Source organism: Psammomys obesus, unplaced genomic scaffold, assembly GCF_907164565.1.
Source record: "Psammomys obesus unplaced genomic scaffold, mPsaObe1.curated_primary_1811, whole genome shotgun sequence".
NCBI lineage: Eukaryota > Metazoa > Chordata > Mammalia > Rodentia > Muridae > Psammomys > Psammomys obesus.
Window position 1 is genome coordinate 6,680,331 of NW_026596040.1, and position 24,874 is coordinate 6,705,204.

Genomic DNA, 24,874 nt, shown 5'->3' on the forward strand with positions numbered 1-24,874 from the left:
TAATCTTGCCTCAAAAAACAAAACAAAACTACAACAAAAACATTACTGTCCTCATTGCTTTCGTTCTGACTCTCCGAGGGACTGTTACTACAATCCGTGAGCACTTAATAACTATCACATAATCATTTACCTTTTTTATTGGGGGGGGGGGGCTTCACTCCCATTTAGGATTGCCAGGTAAAAAAGTTCTATTTCGGATAACCAAGTTTTCAATGTGTCTCAGATTAAAAGACATAAGCCAAGACGTTATTCGTTCTCCAAAGTTAAACCAATTGGTCTATTCAATGTACTTACTCTGCTCCCACACCATGAACCCCAAAGGCGGGCAAACCCGTGTTTCATTGGAGTTTGTGAATCTAACGCTGGCAGAAAAAAAGCCTTCCTGAGGAAAAGAGTGAAGCATTAAGTGAAGGAGGGGGCAACTGAATAATGTGTCCTCCAATTAAATTCCACTGGCGGAGAGACTTTGGCTCTCAGCATCACCCCTGCGGCGGGGGGCCGGGAAGTCGCGGAACTCCCCGAGGCAGCGTCCGCCTAGCCGGGCGCTCTCGGGTCACGCGCGTCGCGCCCTCGGTGACGTCATCACGCGCGGCCCCGACGCTCCTCCGGGCTACAGCGGTGCGGGCGCTCTCCTTTCCACCGCTGCTGAGTGGAGCTTTCCCGCTGCCTGCGGAGGCGGTAGGTCGGCCGCGGCCTCACGGGCTCTCTGTCTCTGTCACTGCTCGCTGGCAGCAGGCCTGGCCGCTCCCACGAGGAGCGAGCTTCTCCTCAGGGCCATGTCCAGGCCGAGCAGCGTCTCGCCGCGGCCGCCGGCTCCTGGCGGAGGCGGCACCGGAGGCGGCGGCGGCCCCGCTTCTTGTGGTCCTGGAGGCGGTGGCCGGGCCAAGGGGCTCAAAGACATTCGTATCGACGAGGAGGTGAAGATCGCTGTCAACATCGCTCTGGAGCGCTTCCGATATGGTGACCAGCGAGGTGAGGCTCTGACCGGGGACCTTGCTGTCTGACACCCGCCCCCAGGCCCGCCCCGAGGTGGGCTTGAACCGAGGGCTGGGCCTCGTCCTGCGCCTGTCGCGACTGTTGGTTGTGGGGTGGGATGCTTTGTGGGTTGATGGGGTTAGCAGTCGCCGGGCATCAGAAGGTGGAAAGGTTAGGCTGCTCCCAGGTGGGAAAATGTTCTTCTCCCAGGTACTTTTCTGCAACCCTACGCTGCTAAGTCAACATTTTTTTTTTTTTTAGGAGTTTGGTAAGCTCCTATCACCATTATCAAAATTATTGAAAAGAAGGTGTAACCTTACTTTAAGCAGCAAAAGCTTCCGAGGAGCGGAAGGAAATGGGATAAGTAAAAACATTTCCAGTATATAGGGGTTTATTGAAATTTAGCAAATCGAACACAAATTAAAAATGTTTTGGCCTTGTGTGTTCACACTTCATCAGGTTAGAGGCCTGTTGGCTACCGGCCTCATACTACAGTCCTGAGCTTACCTGTGCTGTCTGCAGTAATGTATTGAATGCTCATCTTGGCTTAACCAATAGGAGACCCCTTACTTATGTGGCTTATAGTCCAAAATGATTTTGAAACATATATTTGACAGAAACAAAGCCTTGGCAAAATGTTATAACAAATCCAGTCTGAAATACCGAATAGGAGCCCTGTACAATTTTGAGAACAGCTTGAAAATTCATAATGCTTGAACATACCTGATTGTTGAAGGAAATACAGTTTTGTTAAGACAGGAATAAATTAAGTTAGTAAGAATATGTCCATAGTTATATCAGTGTAAGATTTCAACACAGACAGGTGAGTAATCTTTTGGTGAGTTTCAGAGTCCTTTATCATATTTAGGTTTTATATGTAGCTTAAAGATTAATATCAGAATTCTGGGCTGAAGAGATGGCTCAGTAGTTAAGAGCACTGACTGATCTTGCAGAAGACCCAGGTTTGATTCCCAGCAACTAATGGTGGCTTAAAACCATCCATAACTCAGCTCCAGGGAATCTGATACCTCTTCTGACCTGTGGGCACTGTATGCATATGATTCACACACAGACATGCACACACACACACACACACGTGCACTGTGATTAAATAAATATTAAAAATTAATATCAGAATTCTAATAGACATGAGTTACTGCTTTTCACATATGCTTATATGTATTTTTTGTATTTTATATCTATAATTGTCTATAAGTGGAACCCTTTTTTCTACATAGAAATGGAATTTCCTTCTTCTTTGACCAGTACGGAAAGAGCCTTTATTCACCGGCTGAGTCAGTCTCTTGGTTTAGTTTCTAAAAGTAAAGGGTAAGTTTACAGCTTTTCTTACTTTTACAAAATTATTTTCTACAAAAATGATAAATGTGTTTTGACTGCACTTCTTAATTATAGTATATGTAGATATATTTAGGTCTGTACCAAGATCAGCTTTTCTACCTCCGACACACCTTACCTCCAGGTGCAGAAAATAAGTTAGGGCCAGGGAGATGGCTCACCTGGTAGCATTTATTGTGTAAGCCTGACAACCTGAATTCCGTCCTCAGATCCAGGTTGAGAAAAGAAAAAAAAGTAAAGCGTCTGTAGTTAAAACACTGACAACTATGTCCTACCATGGTGAAATGGTAGCAGGAGACTGCAGAATGTGCCAGTGGTTTGTACAGTGGTAGAAATTACAAGTGAGACCCAGCCTTGAGTAGGTCAAAGGAGAGAATGGGCTCCTCATGGTTGTCCAATGACCTTCGCTTGAACCACTGAATTTATACTTATTCATAAAATACGTTTAAACATTTAAAAAAGTGAATATAACCTCCATTATTCATGTCAGGTTTTCTTATTAGTGTACTAAATATCAGAAAAATTTCAGTGGTGATTTAAACTTGAAATGCTTAATTTGAATTAGTTTTACACACAAATGTAGCGTGTGTTATAGGAGTTTCAGTGTGACTCCTTAGTTTGGTGGTGGGCTTCAGGAAAGAATCATATGTTTTACTCAATTTTGTAATCACAAACTCTACCATAGTGTCTGGTATATATTCAGTATAAGTAATTTCAGAGAAAAAAATTAGTTGAAGGTGAAACATAACAAAGCTTCTCAAGATAATTTTTAAAGAAAATTAAAGCATCTTATTTCATAGATGTGTTAGAGATATTTTTATTAAGCAGCATACAGTGTTATAGAACTAATATAATTTACTTTTGATTATATAGTTAATTAATTGAAAGATTATTACTGAGTGAACACTAGCCTCCAGACTCTTCTCTCAGGCTTACTTCATTTCAACATTGTTTCCACCCGCTGTGGTTAAGATTTTATGAAATGAACAGCACAGGAGATTGGGTCTTTGCTCCTTTACTAACTAAAGTTTCAGGTGGTGTGGAACGCCACAAAAGAACCTACTACAGAGGACATGTGTGGACTCTAGTGTTTCCAATTCACTGTGGAAATAAAAAGTTTTCGACCAGATTAATTTTTTATTTTCTTTTGATTCAGAGTCTCTGGTAACCCAGGCTGACCTTGAAGTCCAAGATTCTCAGCCTTTGACCTTGCCACATACGTTGCCACACCCAGCTAATTTAGATTGTTTTTTTATCTCATCATGTAGGGCATTACTGAGTACTTAGAAAGTAGATAACAACATTAAGAACTCATTGTTCATTCTGGTATTCAATAAGGAACAGACAGAAATTTAAATAGTAGTAAAGTAAGAGCTGCACTTCTAAGTCAGACAGCTAAAGCTATAGTTTAGCCCTGAGTTCAGTGTTCTTTACATGTATTTTTTACGTTTATGCATTTATACATGTGAGGACACAAATGTGCACACATGCCATGGCACATGTGTGCTAGTCAGGAAAACGTGCAGCAGTTCCCTCCGTCCATCATGTGGATTCACAGGAGTCACTCATGGGGATTCACTTAGTTTGTTGGGGTTGGCAGCAAGTCTGGCCCCAGTTTTATGGTCTTATGGAGAAGATATTATTGACAGAATTATATTTAATGAAAATTCAGAAAAGTAGAAGATAATGTCATTTTTACAATTTGTCGTTCTGTTGCTCATTTCTCTATGAGAGTTACATTAGCAAATGAAAATTTATGAAATATTTTGGGTAACTGAAATGATTTTTTTAATAGCTTTTATTATTTATTTATTTTGCTTTAATTATTTAAAACCTGCTCTGTTATTGATGCTATAATTTGTGTCTAACTTCTAAATCATATGAATACCTACTTCAGAGTAGGTATTATTATCTTGGGCTTAGAGTTCATAATTTACTTATGTTCTCACCACTAACACAATGAAGCTGGAATTCCCACACAAAAGTGTAAATCTATGCTTTTTAGAGCTGAGTTCTTAACAAGCACAACTTGGTTAAATGCAGGCATGAACTATTAAACCTTTCAGAGCACATTTTTGGACTTCTTGTGTATGTAACATTTTACCTGAGACTCTTGGCTTTATGACTTACAGAAGTCATAAAAGATATGGTCAATTCTGTTTTAATTAAACAGGCACCCAGCCAGGAACTTGAGCTGTTACAGAGTTGAGGAGTATAGTCATAAGCTTGGGAAAAATCTTTTTTTTTTTTTTTACAAATTAAGTGCTTGAAATAATTACTGGCAATGCTATCTAACACAATTTTAGTTCAGCTAGTAAAAGTGGTTCTTTTAACAGGCTCTCCTGGAAATGTAATGTAACACACTCCCAAAGCATCAGGTGGGACATACGAACATGAGCAGTCAGCCATCACCGTTTCAGTATGTTTAGGTTCTTTTGTTCAGATTTCCTCCATCTGTGTATGCTTCCCAGTAAAAATTGGTAATGTTTCACCTACCATGAAGTCTGCTAAATTCAACTTTTAACATTTATAGATAGTTTAGGCTTTTTTTCTTTTGTTATTGTTGACTTAAAATTGGTTTTGTAGCATTTTGCTATTTTAATAAAGATAATCATGTGACTGCTTTATTTTTATTTCTTTATTTTTGGTGGGTTACTTTTAACATCTCAAAGAATTTTTTTCATTGTTTCACTTGAGATTTATTTTTTTAGTGGGCATACGTCATATGTGAACAAGTTGACTGTATATAGTAAATGAATGATTTCTATTAATATTCAGAAAGGGAGCAAATAGATACCTAACTGTGAAGAAGAAAGATGGATCAGAAACAGCTCATGCACTGATGACCTGTAACTTGACTCACAATACAAAACATGCTGTTAGGAGCCTAATTCAGAGATTTCCTGTCACCAATAAAGAACGGACTGAACTGCTGCCTAAAACAGAAAGAGGAAATGTGTTTGCAGTTGAAGCTGGTATGTATTTTCCAGGGAGCTTCCTTATTTACCCTATTATTTGGTCATTATTTTTTTCCACCTTAAATTTATTTTTTAGAGCTAATATGGTACAAATTTCAGTTTTAAGAGTGTATTAGAAATGATTAAGAATTAGGAAAATGTGGAATAAAATAAAGCATTAAGAGATTATAATAATAGATACTATTCATTGAACGGTTACCATGTGCTTGGCAGTATCACTCATTTTAGCCACACAGTAGTGACCTTGGGGTGGTATGAATGTGAGTGATGAAGAAGCTGGAGCTCAGAAGAGGGAAACCATTCATTTAAGGTTACTCAACTAGCCAGTAAGCACTGCTGAGATTTGATGTCAAAGTCTGTGACTTTTCTGTGTCTATGCTTTGATATGCTAATTCTTTTTTTAAAAAATATTTTTCTTTTTTTTTTATTAATTACAGTTTATTCACTTTGTATCCTCCCCTCCCAATCCCACCCTCCCTCCTCCTCCACCCATGCCCCTCCCCAAGTCCACTGAAGGGGAGGTCCTCTCCTTCCTTCTGATCCTAGTCTATCAGGTCTCATCAGGAGTGGCTGCATTGTCTTCCTCTGTGGCCTGGTAAGGCTGCTCCCCCTCAGGGTGAGGTGATCAAAGAACAGGCCAATCAGTTCATGTCATAGACAGTCCCTGTTCCCATTACTATGGAACCCACTTGGACACTGAACTGCCATGGGCTACATCTGTGCAGGGGTTCTAGGTTATCTCCATGCATGGTCCTTGGTTGGAGTATCAATCTCAGAAAAGACCCCTGTGCACCCCTCAGTTGAGGAATGGATACAGAAATTGTGGTACATTTACACAATGGAATACTACTTAGCAATAAAAAACAAGGAAATCATGATATTTGCAGGCAAATGGTGGGAACTGGAAAAGATCATCCTGAGTGAGGTAACCCAGAAACAGAAAGACACACAGGGTATATACTCACTTTTAAGTAGATATTAGTCATATAATATAGGATAAACCTACTAAAATCTGTACACCTAAAGAAGCTAATCAGGAAGGAGGACTCTGGCTGAGATGCTCAATCCCCATTCAGAAAGGCAAAGAGGACGGACATCAGAAGAGAGAGAAAACAGGGAGCAGGACAGGAGCCTACCACAGAGGTCCCCTGAAAGGCTCTACCCTGTAGGGTATCAAAGCAGATGCTGAGACTTAACAAACTTTGGGCAGAGTACAGGGAATCTTATGAAAGAAGGGTGAGGTAGTAAGACCTGGAGAGGATATGCTAATTCTTGATGAGCTAATGAGTAAGGCTTTAAACTAGGGCTTTAGCTCCTGCTCAGGGCTGAGGAAAAATCATCAGTATGTCAAGTAACTAAAAAACTGTTGATATATAAGTCATCAAATGAAGTCATAATTTTATTCAGAAAAATGGCTTTCAAGATGAGAAAATGGTCGAACTGCCTGGTGTAGGTTTTTCATGTTTATTGTTGTCTACAGAGTAGGGCTACAGCTCATAGGACATAAATGGTCCTAGGTATCAAAGCACTTTTATTTATCTCTAAAGTTTTGGTAGTTTTGCCATATGGGTCTCATGAATGCTGTACAAACACTCTTATCATTGAACTGTAACCTGAGGCCTAAAGTATCTTAAGTGTGGACACACAAAAATAGTTTGAGCTGTTTGGAGAATACCTTCTTTATTATCCCCGATTTGTTATATGTGGATATTGGTTGAAATGCTCAGTTGGAAAATTCATTAAGCATTAGTACTTTGCATTTACAAATATTATTCTATTAATAATTTATTTGTACATGTATCATTTTAAACATGTAGAGTTTTTTGTAATGTTACATTACCTGTAATATTTTATAATGCACATTATTTATTTCTTGCTTAAAATTTTATTTTGAAGTTACTGATAGAAGCTTATGATAAACTTGAAAATAATTTATAAGATTAAGACTTTGTTTTAGTGATTATAGCATAATTCATTTTTATTGGCTTTTATATTTATTCATTGGAAACACTTTTGGAAAAGACTTGCTGTGTAGTTGATGCAGAAACTTGTGACTTGTAAAATGACACATACAGGAGGGCAGTAGTTGAGGCACTGGGTAGTGAAGACTGGGTAGAGAAGAAACATTCAAGAGCAGCATGTGAAATTATGTAGCTTCATTTTCAATGTGTCATTTCATTGTTGATCATAAACTTTCTGTCTGTTTAATCACTTTTGAAGAAAATCGAGAAATGAGCAAGACAAGTGGGCGACTCAACAATGGTATACCTCAAGTTCCTGTGAAAAGGGGAGAATCTGAATTTGACTCATTCAGGCAGTCTTTACCAGTTTTTGAGAAACAAGAAGAAATTGTTAAAATAATTAAGGAAAATAAAGTAGTTTTGATTGTAGGAGAAACTGGATCTGGAAAGACCACACAGGTTTGTTTTTTCTTTGCTGTTTATAGAAAAAAAATTCAAGTTTATTCCATTTTATAGTTTTATGTCAAATTATACTATGTGTTCAAAAACAAACCTTTGGTTATTCTAATAGTTATTTCATACACAAATTGTTTTTGAGTGTATATAGAGAATCTATAGGAAGGAAGTCTTTCAAATTATTACCTTTTATTTGTTTTTTTTTTTGATACAGGGTTTCTCTATTTAGTCCTGACTGTCCTGGTGTTTTCTATGTAGAACAGGCTGGATTGGAACTCTCAGAGATCCTCTGTCTCTGCCTCTTGAGTGCTGGGATTAAAAGAATATGCCACCACGCACTGTGTTATTGCTTATTTTTAAACTAGTGATTTGATCTTTATAAAGATAGAAGTTTTGTGATTTGTTATCTTGGGAGGAGACTGGAGCTGGAGTTCAAATTCTGTTATTTTATTAGATGTCAAGTCTTCATGTAGCTTTGTAACCATGATGAGCCTTTTTCCATTGATAACATGAGACAGATAATTAGTTCATTTTACTTTAATGCTAAGATACTGTTAAAATTTTTCCTGATGTTTTTGTTCTGTGAACCATAAAGCTTGACGGAATTTAAAGAAATCTATTAGCCATTTTAGGAAGTAAAATATTTTCTCAATATATCTCCTTATTTGTGTTTATAATATAAATAACATGGAAGCTATTATGAAAATGAAAAAAAATGAATTTTTTTAAAGATTATTATGTATACAGTGTTCTGCCTACATGTATGCCTGCACGCCAGAAGAGGGCACCAGATCTCATTATAGGTGGTTGTGAGCCACCATGTGGTTGCTGGGAATTGAACTCATGATCTCTGGAAGAGCAGTCAGTGTTCTTACCCTCTGAGCCACCTCTCCAATCCAAAAATGAGATTTTTTTTTTATTGTTTTGTTTTTGTTTGTTTGTGAATTTTGTACATGCATATAATGCATTTTAATCAAGTGTACCTTCCCCTGTGCTCCAGTTTCTCCCTTATCTTGCCATGACTTTTTCCCAATGTCATGCACTCTTTAAAAACCCACTTAGTGTACTTAGTATGCCTCTCAGGAGCTGCATCCTGGATGAAAACTGACTTTTCCTTTATCAGCAGCGATCGGTTGCCAGTAGCTCCTCAGCTAGTGCTAGGACTACATGAGCCCTTTTATCCATGCTGGGATTTGACGGGCTTGATCTTGCACAGATCCTGTGCAAGCAGTCACAGCTACTGTGAGTTCCTGTGTACAGTGACACTGACACAGTTAGCAGATGTTGTTTTGCTGCAGATATCTACTTCCTGTTGCTCTTACAGTTTTTCTGTTCTGGTTACAATGATTCCTGAGCCTTGGTCGAAGGGATGTGATATTGCTGTCCCATTTAGAGCTGAACACTCCATATTCTCTTATTCTCTGCACATTGGCCAGTTGTAAGTCTCTGCATAAATCAGTCTCCTCTGTGGGAAGTTTTTCTGATAGGGTTTAGAGATATACTGCTCTGTGGGTATATAAATAAAACATGAGTAATGTATCACTATATCAATTTAAAGAGTAATACTATTTGGAATTATCTCCCAGGGCCTATGACCAGTTATAGGGTTTTGGCCCAGTTAACAGTATCAGGCGTGAGTTCTATCTTGTGGAACAGGCTTTGAATGTAGGAAAAAATTGGTGGCTTATTTCCATAACATTCCAGTTGTTCCAGTGGGCATATCTTGGTAGGCCATTAGCTATTATAGCTCACAGGGATCACATTTGGGTAAAGTTGTTGATTAATTTTCTCTTAGAAACATACATAGCAACTGTAGCACTCTGTAAGCTAGTCAGTAGGGAGGATGCTTCTAGGTCAGTACCAACTTGATTTTTTTTCATGTCTGTGCCTCAAGTATGTGGTATTGTCAAGCAGTAGGGTCTGGAGAGTAATAAAGAACAATGGCAATAGGCTGTAATGTTTGAATCTGTGTGACCTCACTGACTAACGACTCAAAAGATATAACTCTACTGTTCTTTTTGATAGCCTATTGTGTCTCAGAGAAGCATTGTCCCTCATTTTAGGCAACTCCATTTAAACTTCTTTTATATAATATGTATTTATAGAAGCTTCTCCAGTAGGAGGTTTTCATGTGACATTTTTAGAGGTTTTTAGTGTCTTTCTCTACCCTCTCCTCTACCTTGCCCTCAGCTCCCATACATCAGCTGAACCCTTCCTATTCCATTATTCTCTGTTACCCCTGCATTTTACCTTCTTCCCTTGAGACTTCCCCCCCTTGTTGCCCTTAGTTTCCTCCCTTCTGTCAGCATTGCAATTCACACTTTAGTTATCATACATGCATGAGAGAGAATTTGCAGCACTTGTCCTCTGGGTCTGGGTTATCTTACTATAATTATATACCACATGCATGCAGTACCCATGGTGACCAGGAGAAGGTGTCAGGTCCCCAGGGACCAGACTTACAAATGGTTTTGAGCTGCCATGTGGGTGCTGAGAATTGAATGAACCCAGTTTCTCTGGAAGGACAATGAGTGTTCTGTAAGTACTGAGCCATCCTGCTAGTTCTAATGAGACCTTTTATTTTAAATATTTATGACCCCCTTGAATTTCATTGAAAAATATTTGCAGTTCTAGGTATTTTTATTTTCTTGATGATTTTGACTATTAAAAAAATCACAGTGGGCCTCTGTCATTTCATTGTCTATAGGCTGATTTGGGGGAGATTAACCTATGGTAGTGATCATTACCATCCAGGAGTACATTTCTCAGTGGAATCTGGTCACTTTTGGTTTTCAGTAGTGTTTGAAGGTCTTTACCATGAATATTTCTTGTTAGATTTCATTTAAAATACTTAGGTTTAGTTTGCATTGTGAACAAAAATCTCTTAAAAGTACACTTTCTCTTTGATTATTGGCAGTTACATGAGACTTATTGATTTGAAGATGAGTGTCTTGACATGTTATGGTACTTAGAAATTTGATTTTCATTTGATTTGCTATTTCTGGCTATGGAAAATGAGTGCCATTTCATATTGTTTTAAAATTTTTGTTTTAGATTCCTCAGTTCCTGTTAGATGATTGCTTTAAAAATGGCATCCCCTGCCGAATATTTTGTACTCAGCCAAGACGATTAGCAGCTATTGCTGTGGCTGAAAGAGTGGCTGCAGAGCGAAGGGAAAGGATTGGTCAAACGATTGGTTACCAGATCCGATTAGAAAGCAGGTAAAGACAGCCTGCCTTTCTCCATGCTGAAAACTGGCTAACTGTGTGCATTTTACTAAAAATATAGCAGTAAATGGTCATGCTAAGTTTAAGGGGAAAGTCTCACCCCTAGACAAAGAACACAAGCAACGAATGACTGCAGAGAGGGAGAATTAAGCAGTCAGCTCTGAAATGATTAACCCATCAAAAACAAAACTGGACTTAGTAGGTCATATTTAGCTCTTTATCCACATATATGTGGTAATAATAAAGAAAAGCAGTGTCATTTGAGAATGTGGGGGAATAAGGAGGAGCTAGTTGGAAGGAGGAAAGGGAGGGGGAAATTATTTAATTATATTTTATTTAAAAAATTAAAACAAAAAAAACACTAAATTCACAAAACCCAAAAAGTTAAATGATACTTTTGCTACCAGCAAATCTGTATTCAGATATTGGGTACCATATTCTAAACCTAGTGAAGTTTTGAACAGCTAAGACATGGATATAAATCCTGTTTCAGTGTCATGATCAAGTATAAGCTGTTTCACCTTGCTGAGACTTAGGTTGTTTTATAAAATGAGGCTACTGTGCCATCTAAAGTCTAGAACATTGATAAACATTGAATTTATAGAGGAATTCAGTAAATGGTAATGATACAGTGTTAATAATAGTGTACAGCGACCATGCCTTATCCACAATGCTGAGGGTCAACTGTATCAAATTTTTGAATTTCTTTGGACTTGGATACTACTGTAAACTTTACTACTTAAGCTTATGGAGTATCTGAAATCTGAAGTGAGACACTTGGGAGTTTGGGTTTACAGATTGAAGGGACTTAGTGTGCTGTTTACTAGCAATACCTTCTTGATAGTGTTAGCATTTCTGGGTTTGTAGCCATAATATTTTTTACACTTGTACTGTAATTTTTTAGCTGAACTAAAAAATTTTAAGTTTTTAAAACATACTTTTAATTATGTAAGTTACATACTCATAAAGTATATATAACAAAGTATATATAACTTATATAAAAAGTATATAACTTAAATAATTAAAAGCTATTTTGATGAAATTTGTGATTGTCAGACATTATGTGCATGTTATATAACTTTAACAAGCTACATAGCAATACATTAATATTTATAATAATATACCTGTTAAATTCTTAATATTTGTTAAACTGTGTATACATTGAACATTTAAAGTAGTTGTATTTTAATTATGTAAAATATTTATAATTGTGCATCTCATTCTGATTTTAAAAAAGGGTTTCTCCAAAGACACTTCTGACGTTTTGCACTAATGGGGTATTGCTTCGTACGTTGATGGCAGGCGATAGCACATTGTCAACTGTGACCCATGTTATTGTGGTAAGATGATTGATGAATCTGCCATATATTACTGAGACAGCTTTATACTTAATTACATATGAAAATGAATTACTTTTTTTAGTAGATTCTGTTCAAGGTAATTTGGTAGTATAATTATTAGAAATATATTTATATAACATAAAGGTGAGGTTACCTTTAGATGTCATGGGAGAAATAAACAAGTTTTTTGAAAATATGGTTTTCATTTATGCAGATGATGCATCTATTTAGAATATTTTAGAAGTGGTAAAAACTTTTCAGTTTTTATACTTAGCTTTCTTTTTTGTTATTTAGAATTTATTTACTTTGTATCCCAATTGTAGCCTCCTCCCTCATCTCCTCCTGATCTCACACTCTCTTCCTCTTCTCCTGTCCTCTCCCTTAGTCCACTGATAGACAAAGTCCTCCCCTGCTGTCTGACACTAAACTATCAGGTCCCATCAGGACTGCCTGTCTCATCACTGACTTCCTCTGTGGGCTAGCTAGGTCGCCCCATCAGGGAGAAGTGATCAAGGAACAGGCAACAAATTTCCTGTCAGAAATTGTCTCTTCTCCTCTTATTAGGGTACTCACATGGAAACTAAGCTGTCTATAGGCTACATCTGAGCAGGGAGGACCTACATCTAGGTCCTCTCTATGCATGGTCTTTGGTTGATGCATCAGATTCTGCAGTCCCCTCTGGACCTAGGTTTGTTTGTTTGTTTGTTTGTTTGTTTGTTTATTGCCTTTATTGGTCTCAGACCTTCTGGAGCTCCTGTCTCCTTCAGGTCTGTCTATATCCCCCTTCTTCCATAAGACTCCCTGTGCTCTCTCCAAAGTTTGGCTGTGAGTCTCTTCATCTGCTTTGATCCCCTGCTGGGTGGAGTATTGTAGAGGACATCTGTGGTAGGCTCCCTTTCTGTTCCCTCTCTTCTACCACTTCCTGTTTTCCCTTCTGAATGAGATTAAGCATCTTCTCCAGGGTCCTCATTGTTTAGCTTCTTTAGGTCTATCGATTTTTTAAACAGATGTCTGGCTAGACATGGTAGTACAACCTGTAATCTCAGCTACTGAGGAGGCTGAAGCAAGATGGCTGGTTGGAGGCCTAAGCAATATAGCAAGACCCTGTCTCAAACAAAGGCAAAAACAAACAAAACCTCCTGTTTGCTGTTAGCACTAGGGATTAAGTTACGCAAGGTTTGCCCAACTTTGCCTATAACTTTGGTTAGTCAAGGTTTCTAAAACTGCTTATTAAAGGCTAATACAACATAATCTTTTTTTTTTCTGATACAAACTAGAAAAAAAAATCATAGAATACTTTCATAAGAGGGTAGTTCTTACTTTACAAGTAGCTAATTAAGTACAAAGCTAAATGACTATAAAAATACGTAGTTGCAATAAAGAAATCTGTGATATTAAAGGAGTAATTAGAAAGCTAAGTATATAATATAGAATAAACATGCTAAAATATACTTCGCTTTCTACTATGTCTAACCAGACAGCTATTTAAGTTGTTTTTGTTTATATTAAGACTGCATTGAATAGACTGACATAATTTAGTTTTTTAAATAGTTTTATAATTTTATATTCTGTATGAAAAAAGAATGTATTTTTTCATCTACAATAAGTTGTTAATTTATGATGATTTCTGAATTGTACATAATGAAAATGTTCTGTGGTATTGATTGGCCTTATTTAATATGAGCAGTGTAAATCTGGCAGTTTTTCTGATAAAGATAAGTTGTCAATAGTATTTTACCTGATCCATGGTTTCATTTCTGTTTGTTTTCATTGCAGGATGAAGTACATGAAAGGGATCGATTCAGTGATTTTTTACTTACAAAGTTAAGAGATTTGTTGCAAAAGCACCCAACTTTGAAACTAATTCTTTCTAGTGCGGCCTTGGATGTAAATCTCTTCATAAGATATTTTGGAAGTTGTCCAGTGATATATAGTACGAATATCTTCTATAATTTCTTTGAAATAAAGCTTTGCAATATGATTATGTTTTTATTTTCTATTTTATTTATTTATTTTTTTAACAGAAATTTGGAGATACTCTGAAGTAGAGAATGTAAAGTCGTATTTCCTATGAGATAGACTTCATAGCAGTCTATTTCTTCTTTGACCTTCCTTTTGCATCTGTAGCTCTCTAATGCTATGTAGCAAATCCAGTGATCTAACCTTAAAAATAAATGAGCTGCTTCTTGTCCTGTGTTTTTCATCTTCTGCACTTTATTGCCCAATCCCTTGGAACAGTCATTTGTACTGTCCTGTTTATGCACTTGTTGACCCAGACTCAAGTTTGTCAAAGTCCAGACTTATTTTTGGTCAGTGAGGTTGTTTCCTAGGCACCAACATTCTATTTCCTTTCCCTGTACACTTTACTGCTTCAGCTATGCCTCTTATTGCCCTCATATTTTTCAGCCATAGTGTGACTCCCTTTGTATGTTTCCAGAGCTCTTCCTCACTTGATTTATCATTATTTTTGTTGTTGTTTGTTTTTTTGTGTTTTGAGACAAGAGTTTCTCTGTGTAACAGAGTCCTGGATGTCTTGGACTCAATTTGTGGACCATGCTGGTCTTGAACTCACAAAGACCCTCCTGCCTCTGCCTCCTGAACGCTGAGATCAAAGGTGTGCGCCACCACGCCTGGCTCACTTGATTTCCTTATCTTGGTACTTCTCTTTCACAGGGTCACTGGAAGACATCTAGTCTATCATATTCAGAGGTTTCCTTGTCGTTATTTTATTACTAGAGTCACTGTACAAGTTCTTCTGAAAATGATTCATTTGCATTTTTTAATTGTTAGGAGCTGTTCACTTGGCATTTTTATTTGAAATTACATTTTATTCATTTTGTATGTGTGTGTGTATGTGTGCATAGACACCATAGCACTTGAACAGAGGTCATAGTACAGCTTGTGGGAATTGGTTCCATCTAATGTGTATCCCCATTTAGGAATTCTTAACAATATTATTTTGGCACTGATTTAATTACTAAGCCCAATATTTAGATTTTAGGCAAATGTTATATACATTCTATGATACATCACATGGTTATCATCTTTTGTGTGCAAAATTCTCAGATCTCAGTTTGTTAGGATCATTTCTTCTTAAGTCTTGTTCTACATTATAGGTTTTCTTTTCTGCCTGGGTTTCTCTTCATTTGTATATACTGTTATATTGGTATTCGTTTAACCATTATTCGTTTAATCGCTCTCCTTTGTTTCTGTTCATTCTTACTTCCTTCCCTCTTCTGTTTTTGCAGTTCTCCTAGCTAATTTAAATATCACCTATATTTAAATGTACATAATAATTAGGTGCACATTTCATTTTTCTTTTGTGTGTGTGTGCTTCTGGCTGCTACTTTCTGTTGTGTACTGATAGTTGTTCTCCAGAGTTTTGGATGTAGAGATTTTATAGTCATCACTTCTAATGTGTTCTAAGCTGAACATGTAACGTATAAGTTATGCTTTTCTTTTTGTCTTAATGTATCTTGGGTGATATCTAAAGTCACATAAGTCTCAAACTTGTACATTCATCTGATAATACTAATAATATTTTCTTGGATGATTAAGTACATAAAATTGATACCTGTACTAATTGAAAGTTTGTTTTGACATCTCAACTTTGAGAAAGGAAAGGAAAGCACTAAAGGAAACCTCAACTCTCACTGGCCGATCTATTTCCTTGTTACTCAGAGAAACATCCTGCTCGTTGAACAAGCCTATTTAAAAAGAAGTTGTTTTCATAACAAATATAATTATGATTTCTTTTTATTTTACTTTCTGTTTCCATAATCTAGGTTTACATTTTTTAAAATATTTGCTCTCACAATTCTTACTTAACCTGACTTCATCTATTATCTGAACAATGTATGATACTGCCACGTATGATTCTATACTGATTTTTAAAAATCCATTCTTCATATTGTTGCCAGAGTGGTTCTTTCTGAGGTTACATTCTGTTGATGTTGACCACTCTCTTAAGTGTTTTCTGACCTTTATTTCAGGACAGAGATGCTTCATGTGATTTCATTTATTTCTATGACTTTAACTTGTCTCTTATTCTCCTACTTTACTTTTAGTGTCTTGAAAACAGCCTTATTTTGGTTCCACCATAGTGGCTGTGCATACCCTTTTTTTCTTCACATACTATTTACTTTTTTGTGAATCCCAGTTATTTCATCTCCTTGTTCCTTAGTGTTTCAGTAAAAATCTTTTCTTGATGTGGTCACTTCCTTGATACACTGTCGTAATATCCTGTACCTCTTTCTTGTAGGACTTTCACATCAGACTTTGCAGAACCTTGTGTTTACATTCTTTTCTCGTGTTACTGGTCTTCCCTGCTTCATGGAAGTGCAAGTACCACTGTTCATACTTCCGTCATATTCCCAGTTCCTAGTGTGATGCCAGACTCATACAAGTAGGTAGTAAACACTAGGGGAACAAGAATGTGAGCACTTGTCTAGAATATGAAGATCACTCTCCACTTTAGTCAGCTGTCTGTTGAGCAAAGCTTTAGTTAACAGGAAGTATCAGGAAAGTCACTGGAACATTGGGACAGCTTTTACATATTATAGGAGACTTCATTAAATGTGGCAATTCTTTTTCAAGAATTATCTATCCGATGTAAATTGGATATTTAAAATATTTTACTTTTTAGTACAAGGAAGACCATTTGAAGTAAAAGAAATGTTTCTGGAAGATATTTTAAAAACCACTGGATATACCAACAAAGAAATGTTAAAGTACAAAAAGGAAAAGCAAAGAGGTATGTTATTTTTTTCTTTTTTTTTTAATCAAAGAATTTACTATTAAAAATCACTACTTATAATGCTGAAGTCTTAGCTTATAGAAGGACTAGTACATTTGAACACATTTTTCTTGCATATAATTAGATAAGATTATGTGATATATTGTTGCAAATATATTTTTTAAAGGAAGATTTTTTTTTTTAATTTTACTAAATATCACGGGTGTTTTGTATGCATGTATGTCTGCACAACATGCATGTTATATCAGAAGAGGTCATAGGATCCCCTGGAATCAGAGTTGCATGGTGACTGTGAGCCACCATGTGGGTCCTAGAAACGGAACTCATGGTCTCTGGAAGAACAGCCAGTGTTCTTAACCACTGAGCCATCCTTCCAGCTTGTGGGATATATTTCTGTATTCTTGTTTACATCCAGCAGTTATAATATGCAGAAAGGAATTAAGTACATGCTGAAATTGAGGAGGTTTAGTGTTTCCGAATCCAGAATCAGTATTTTAAGAAATCATCGAGGTATGTGCTGGCTTCCATTAAGAAGTAAGAAGTAGATGGGAGGGAGTCGAGGGAGTGTCCGATCGATGACAACAGGCTTATTTTACCTGAAAATGTCAAGTTTTCCAGTTTTTTGAACTTATTTTTTTAGACCTGATCTCAGGGCTCAAATTGGCCTAGAACTTGGTATATCTTTTTTCTCTGCCTCCTGAATACTAGAATTGGAGCATGTCTCTATTCCCAGCAAGATTTCTAAATCTGATATTATTATAGGGTTGTGTCTTTATTTCCATTTTATCAATATTTGCCTTAAATTCTTACAGTGGGGTGCTTTTTCAGTATAGGAACTAGAGTTTATATTTCCTTTTCTTATTTATAGTATACTTCGTTGTACTTTTATTTCTTTGTTTACTATGTCTGACATGAGCACATAACTCTTGATTCTTCATTTGAATATGTAATAAACAATTACTATAACACTGTAAAAGTACTTCATGGCTTACAAGTAAATTATGAAACTTGTAGATGTTAAATGTTTGAAACTTCTGATTCTTTGTATCTCAAATAATTGTTATAATGATATAAGTAATAAATAATTTTCTCCAAAATGCTATATGAATATTAGTTATTGATTTAAACAGTAGGTACACTATGGGTAAAGATCCTCTTCCTGGGTTAGAAGCAAACTTTTTACTAATAGATGAATGAATGTTTTAATGTAGCTTTATATGCCCTTATGTTTCAACATAACGTTATGAAAAAAGTTGACAGGAAGTAGGAGAAGATAAGGAACAGGATAGGAGCCTTCCACAGGGGACCTCTGAAAGACTCTACCCACCAGGGTATCAAAGGCGATACTGAGACTCATAGTCAGACTTTGGGCAGAGTGCAAGGAACCTTATGGAAGAAGAGGGAAGATAGAAAGACCTGGAGGCGACAGGAGCTCCACAAGGAGACCAACAGAGCCAAAAAACCTGGGCCCAGGGGGTCCTGTAGAGACCAATACTCCAACCAAGAACTATGTATGGAAAGGACCTAGACCCCCTGCTCAGAGGAAGCCCATAGGTTGTTCAGTTTACAAGTGGGTGTCCTAAGTAAGGGGAACAGGAGCTGTGTCTGACATTAACTCAGTGGCTGGCTTTTTGATCACCTCCCACTGGGGGGTGCAGCTTTGCCAGAGGAAGACAATGCAGCCAGTCCTGATGAGAGCTGATAGGCTAGGGTCAGATAGAAGGGGAAGAGGGCCTCCCCTATCAGGGGACTAGGGAAAGGGCATAGGGGGAGAAAAGGAAGAATGAGTTGGCTAGGAGAAAATGAGGGAGGGGCTTACAGCAGGGATACAAAGTGAATAAATTGAAATAAACAAATTTTTTTAAAAAGTTGACTCCTAAGTAAAGTGAACTTTCAAGTGATATGAGATTCACTTAGGTTTTTTGTTTAAGCAGTGGGACACATTATCAAAAGGAAAGGTCCTATCTACTTTTTTTTTTCATTGTAATTTAGAAGAGAAACAACAGACCACACTCATAGAATGGTACTCAGCTCAAGAGAATACTTTCAAGCCTGAATCCCAGAGGCAGAGAGCTGTTGCAAGTGTGTCTGAGGATTATGATTTATTGGATGATGGCGGTGATGCTGCCTTCAGTCAGCTGGTAAGATACTACTGGTTCATAATGATATTCTGAGCAAAAATTTTGTAGGTTAACAACTTTAACAAGGAAATGGCCCTCTTTTTTTTTTTTCTTAGTTTTTTTTTACTACAACATATTTTCAGAATAATCTAATTTTTAAAGAATTGGAGCTTGAATCTAGGGCCTTGTAAGCACTTTACACCTGAGCTATACTTATGGTAACAAACTTTGTCTTTAGAAGAAGTATTTAGCTATGTCTTTTATTTTTTTTTATTTATTTTTATTTTATGTGTATGAATGTTTTGCCTAAATGCATTTCTATGCACATGAGTGCAGATACCCTTAGAGGCCAGAAGAGGGAATGGGATCCTTTGAAACTGCAGTATAGGTGAAAATGAGTCACTATGTAAGTGCTGCTGGCACTCAACTTAGGTTCCCTGTAAAAACAGCAAGTGCTCAGAACTGCAGAACCATCTCTCCAGTCCCAAATTTAGCTTTTATTTTTTTTTAAATGAGAAGATTGATAAAGCTTAACACTCTATACTATCATTTTAGTTTTGATGTATTCAGAAGAATTATACCTGAGTTTTGAAAGAGGCTTCTTGAGAATGTTTTAAAAATGTGTAGTGTAGGGAAGATCCATTTGAGTTAGTGGTCAGCATTTTGACATTTCGATTTTGAGTCTAGCCTTTAATGGGTGAGCATTCTCTCCAGTCCATGAACAGCATTTGACTGTGAGTGTAAGGTGGAATATTAGGATCATTTTGATTTGCATTTCCCTGATGACTAAGGACATTGAGCATTTCTTTAAGTGTTTCTCTGCCATTCAATATTCCTCTATTGAGAATTCTCTGTTTAGCTCTGTACCACATTTTTTAATTGGATTATTTTGATTTGTTGCTGTTTAACTTCTTGAGTTATTTAACTATACTGGATATTAGCTCTCTGTCAGATATAGGATTGGTGAAGATCCTTTCCCAATCTGTAGGCTGTCATTTTGTTTTCATGACAATGTCCTTTGCTTTACATAAGCTTTTCATGAGGTCCCATTTATTGATTGTTGATCTTAGAGCCTGTGCTGTTGGTGTTCTGTTCAAGAAGTTGTCTCCTGTACCAATGAGTTCCAGGCTCTTCCCCACTTTTTCTTTTAACAGATTTAGTGGGTCTGGTTTTATGTTGAGGTCTTTGATCCACTTGGACTTTAGTTTTGTGCAGGGTGATAAGTATGGATCTATTTTCATTTTTCTACATGTAGACATCCAGTTAGACCAGCACCATTTGTAGAAGATGCTATCTTTTTCCTTTGTATGGTTTTGGCCTCTTTGTCAAAAATCAAGGATCCATAGGTGTGTGGGTTTATTTCTGAGTCTTCTATTCTATTCCACTGATCCAGCAGCCTGTTTCTATGCCAGTACCATGCAGTGTTTATTACCTTACACCCATCAGAATGCTAAGATCAAAAGCTCAAGTGACAACACATGCTGGAGAGGAGGTGGAGAAAGGGGAACCCTTCTCCATTGCTGGTGGGAATGTAAACTTGTACAACCACTTTGGAAGTCAATCTGGTGCTTTCTCAGAAAATTAGGAATAGTGCTTCCCCAAGATCCAGCTATACTACTCCTTGGCATACATCCAAAATATGCTCAAGTCTACAGCAAGGGCATTTGCTCAGCCATGTTCATAGCAGCTTTATTTGTAATAGCCAGAAGCTGGAAACAACCCAGATGTCCCTCACCTGAGGAATGGATACAGAAACTGTGCTACATTTACACAATGAAATACTACTCAGCAATTAAAAACAAGGAAATCATGAAATTTGCAGGCAAATGGTATGAACTAGAAAAGATCATTCTGAGTGAGGTATCCCAGAAGCCAAAAGATACACATGGTATATATTCACTTATAAATGGATATTAGGCTTATAGGATAAACATACTAAAATCTTTATACCTAAAAAAGGTAAGCAAGAAGGAGGACCCTGCGTAAGATGCTCAGTCCTCACTCAGAAAGGCAAATGGGATAGACTTCGGAAGAAGGAGAAAAAAAGGAACAGGACATGAGCTTACCGCAGAGGGTCTCTGAAAGACTCACCTAGCAGATACTGAGAGTTATTGTGAGTTTCACATCATGCACCCCAGTCCAGCTCATCTCCACATGCCTTCATATCCACATGCCCTTCGCCCTTGCAACCTTAAACAAAAGACACAAATAAAAAACACAAGCAAACAACAACAAAACAAAGTATAGGAAACATCTTATCATGGAAGTTGTAATATGTCAGTTTGTCCCACATTATCTCCCTCTCCACACATCTTCACTTGTAAATGTTCATTGCAATGAGTCATTGGTCTGATTCGAGATCTTTGGCTTCTGTGACACCATCAAAATTGGATTCTCATAGGGAGTCTTCCCAATTATCCTGTTAATGCCCTGTGGAGATCCTGCAGTTTCAGATCAGCAGGACTGGCCCTTTCACACATCTTTGCAGATGGTAGAGATTTTGGAGTGGACCAACTTAGAGCCCTGGATCTGGGCCTGTGTTACGTAGCTAAGCTGGTTAGTGCATTAACTCTCTTTTATCAGGGTGAGCTCTCCAGCGCTGCTCCAGCTGGGCAACCCAAGCGGCAAACAAGTATTAAGCAATTAGGTAATTTGTAATCTTTTCTTTTTTGTTTTAAAAGACAGAAAAAGATGTGAATTGCCTTGAACCATGGTTAATTAAGGAAATGGATGCTTGCCTTTCTGACATATGGCTGCATAAAGATGTTGATGCTTTTGCTCAGGTCTTTCATCTTATTTTGACTGAAAATGTTAGTGGTAAGTTTATTTTAATTAAAATTTTCCTTTTGCTTTTGTTTATGGTACAAATGTTGTCTAATTTAAAAAGTATGAATGTCACATTTTGTTTACCGTCATTAGTTTTATTTAGGAGTGCTTTGTATTATTTCAAATTTGTTAATATCTCTAGAGTGCTTTTCTAAGGTTTTCACAGATAGGACAGTTATTTACAAAATGCTTTTATATATTTGTATGGTATGCATCTATGTAATCTTTCATGTATTTGTGTTGTGTGTATCATGTAATCGGTCCTTGGCTCTGGGCTGGAGGAGAAAAACTAGGGTCTCATAGAGATTTGTAATTGAAAAAAATGGATTAAAAATGGGTAATAACTTTGGAATTCTTGGAGTCATTTAATGATGATTTTTGTTACCTTTAATAGCCTCCTTCATCTAGGCCTCTGGTTAGTTATTGCCTCTCACAGAGGCCTTTTCTGGTCTATCATCACCCTGTACCCTTTTCTTACTATTTTGTCAATCTACTTTGTTATTTTTTTATTTACTATAATCATTGCCATTTATTATTGTTGTTTCTTACTATTGTTATTGTTCACTACCCATCTTACACTAGAATGCAAACTTTGTGAAGGCAGAAACCTTGTCTGTTTTACTCATCTCTGGCTTGCCAAGGTTCATACTAAATGCTTAATATTTCTTCAATATTGCTACCTTTACACATTCTTACCAAATGGTAATGCCTAATATGGAGGTGACAGGAAGCTCCTTGCCTCTTTGCTTTCCTGTCTTCTTTTTTCTTGTGGGTTTGTCTGCTTACTGGTTTCTTGTGGGTTTGTCTGTTTGCTTACTGGAGAGGATCTAGCTGTGTAAGCCAGCCTAACCTTACACTCATGATCTTCCTGTCTCAGCTGCCTAAGTGCTGACTTATATAGGGACACCACCACACTTTGTAGCATTCTTATTTGAGGGTGTTTTTCAACTTTATATTGTTTTAGCTTCCCATTAATGTGTTGAACCAATATACATTATATACATGTATACGTTCTGTCTTTTTCTGCTCTAGTATGCTAAGAGGTTTCATGTGTGTTTATGCCTGACAGACTTTCTAACCTATGAAGACATTTTTTCTTTTTAGCTTTTCTCAGCCAGCCATACTTACTTTATTTCAACATCTTTCCTTTGTTGTTTGTTTTCTAATATGACACATCATCTAGTCCCTAAGTTCCCTGGTTTGCACCACTTTTGGATATATTTTAGTTTGTAAACCCTTCCAATATGTATAGCTGTGGCTGGGGAGATGGCTCAGTGGATAAAGAGGATTGCTGTAAGGCCTGAGGATGTGATTTTTGATTCCCAGAGTCCATTTGGTGGAGGGAAAGAACTGCCTCCTCCCAGGTTATCCTCTGAGCTTTTCACAGATGCTATGTCATGTGTTCCTCATATAGCTAAGTAAATACATGTAAAAAAAAAAAAATTGAAACTCATGTTCTCTGGTTCTTAGTTTAGTTTCTTAGGCACCACATTAGGTCTGTTACCCCAAAAGTCTCTATTCATTTTTAGATCACTATTTTCGATGATGATGATGATGATGGTGGTGGTGATGGTTTTTTGAGACAGGGTTTCTCTGTGTAGCACTGCCTGTCCTGGAACTCACTCTTTACACCAGACTGGCCTCAAACTCAGTTTTGCTTGCTTTTGCCTCCTGAGTACTGGGATTAAAGGTGTACACCACCAGTGTTGGCTGTTAAAACTGATATTTTTATACTTATATTAGTTGAACCTCCTGTTAGTATATCACTTTGTCTACTGTATTGCTTTAAAATATTGATAAGGCATTTAAAGTATTTAATCGTTACTCTTGACTGTTTCTCTGGTGATTACTAGACTACTCTGATGTGGTAATCAAAGTGTATAGTGTTTATCTCTCTTCTGAGTCATTTATTTCCTTGGGTTCAGTATTATAGAGTCTTCAACCATATGAGAAAAATTCTCAATACTTTTTTGAGGTTTTAAAGCATTTATTGCTAGTTATTGATAAAAAAATAACTGAAATTCTTTAATTATGTATCTTGATATTTAGTGAGCATGGCAATGTGTAGATAAAATTACTATTTAAGGGCTCTGCAAGCCAAAAGATTTCTTTTTTTCTTAATTATATATGTAATCCTTAATTAATTTCTTTTTATACCTCCAGTGGTAGTCTTTATTCTATCCTATTTATGCAAGAGCATGTTGGATTTCTTTGTGAATGGGATAGTTAAAGGTTAAATAATGTTAAATAATGTCACTCAGAATGAAGGAACCAGTCCCAGGTTAATTATGATTGTCAATTCTTCTACTTAACTAAAACAATGAAAGTCTTTAGTATTTGAACATTTAATACTTTATTTTCTTTTAGTTGATTACAGGCATAGTGACACCAGTGCAACAGCTCTGATGGTTGCTGCAGGACGGGGTTTTACAAGCCAAGTAGAGCAGTTAATTAGTATGGGAGCCAATGTCCACAATAAAGCATCCAATGGCTGGTAATTTTAGATTGTATCCATTTTCTGTTTCTCGTGATATAGTTGCATATACCCTTGAAATTTCTTATGATTGTCCTTATTTTAAAATCTATTGTGCAATTATTGCTGCTACAAGTATAATGAGTAAATAAATAATTTTGGGTGACTAGTTAAGTAATTTTGAAAACATCTTATTTCTCAGTCTGATATCTTTGAAATTTGCAGGATGGCGTTAGATTGGGCTAAGCACTTTGGACAGACTGAAATTGTGGATCTTCTAGAATCTTACAGGTAAACGCTTACACTATTTAAAATTAACTCTACCTTTAAAAAAAATCTTAGCCATGTAAATCATAGTCTGTAAAAGTTAAGGTACTTATAATCTTTTACGCAGGGATTTATTTTG

General features: G+C 36.9%; 1 protein-coding gene across 1 annotated transcript in view; it reads left to right on the forward strand.

The window, feature by feature from the left end:
- The first annotated feature begins 611 nt into the window (after window positions 1-611).
- Ythdc2 (YTH N6-methyladenosine RNA binding protein C2) overlaps window positions 612-24,874 on the forward strand; it is a 64,649-nt gene continuing 40,386 nt past the window's right edge. The window contains exons 1-12 of the mRNA XM_055622786.1: window positions 612-972; window positions 2,214-2,304; window positions 5,110-5,306; window positions 7,530-7,729; window positions 10,781-10,947; window positions 12,191-12,293; window positions 14,070-14,226; window positions 16,939-17,046; window positions 19,042-19,190; window positions 21,851-21,986; window positions 24,363-24,489; window positions 24,694-24,759. Coding sequence (XP_055478761.1) covers window positions 777-972; window positions 2,214-2,304; window positions 5,110-5,306; window positions 7,530-7,729; window positions 10,781-10,947; window positions 12,191-12,293; window positions 14,070-14,226; window positions 16,939-17,046; window positions 19,042-19,190; window positions 21,851-21,986; window positions 24,363-24,489; window positions 24,694-24,759 — 1,697 coding nt within the window. The 5' untranslated portion in view covers window positions 612-776. The remainder of the gene's footprint in view (window positions 973-2,213; window positions 2,305-5,109; window positions 5,307-7,529; window positions 7,730-10,780; window positions 10,948-12,190; window positions 12,294-14,069; window positions 14,227-16,938; window positions 17,047-19,041; window positions 19,191-21,850; window positions 21,987-24,362; window positions 24,490-24,693; window positions 24,760-24,874) is intronic.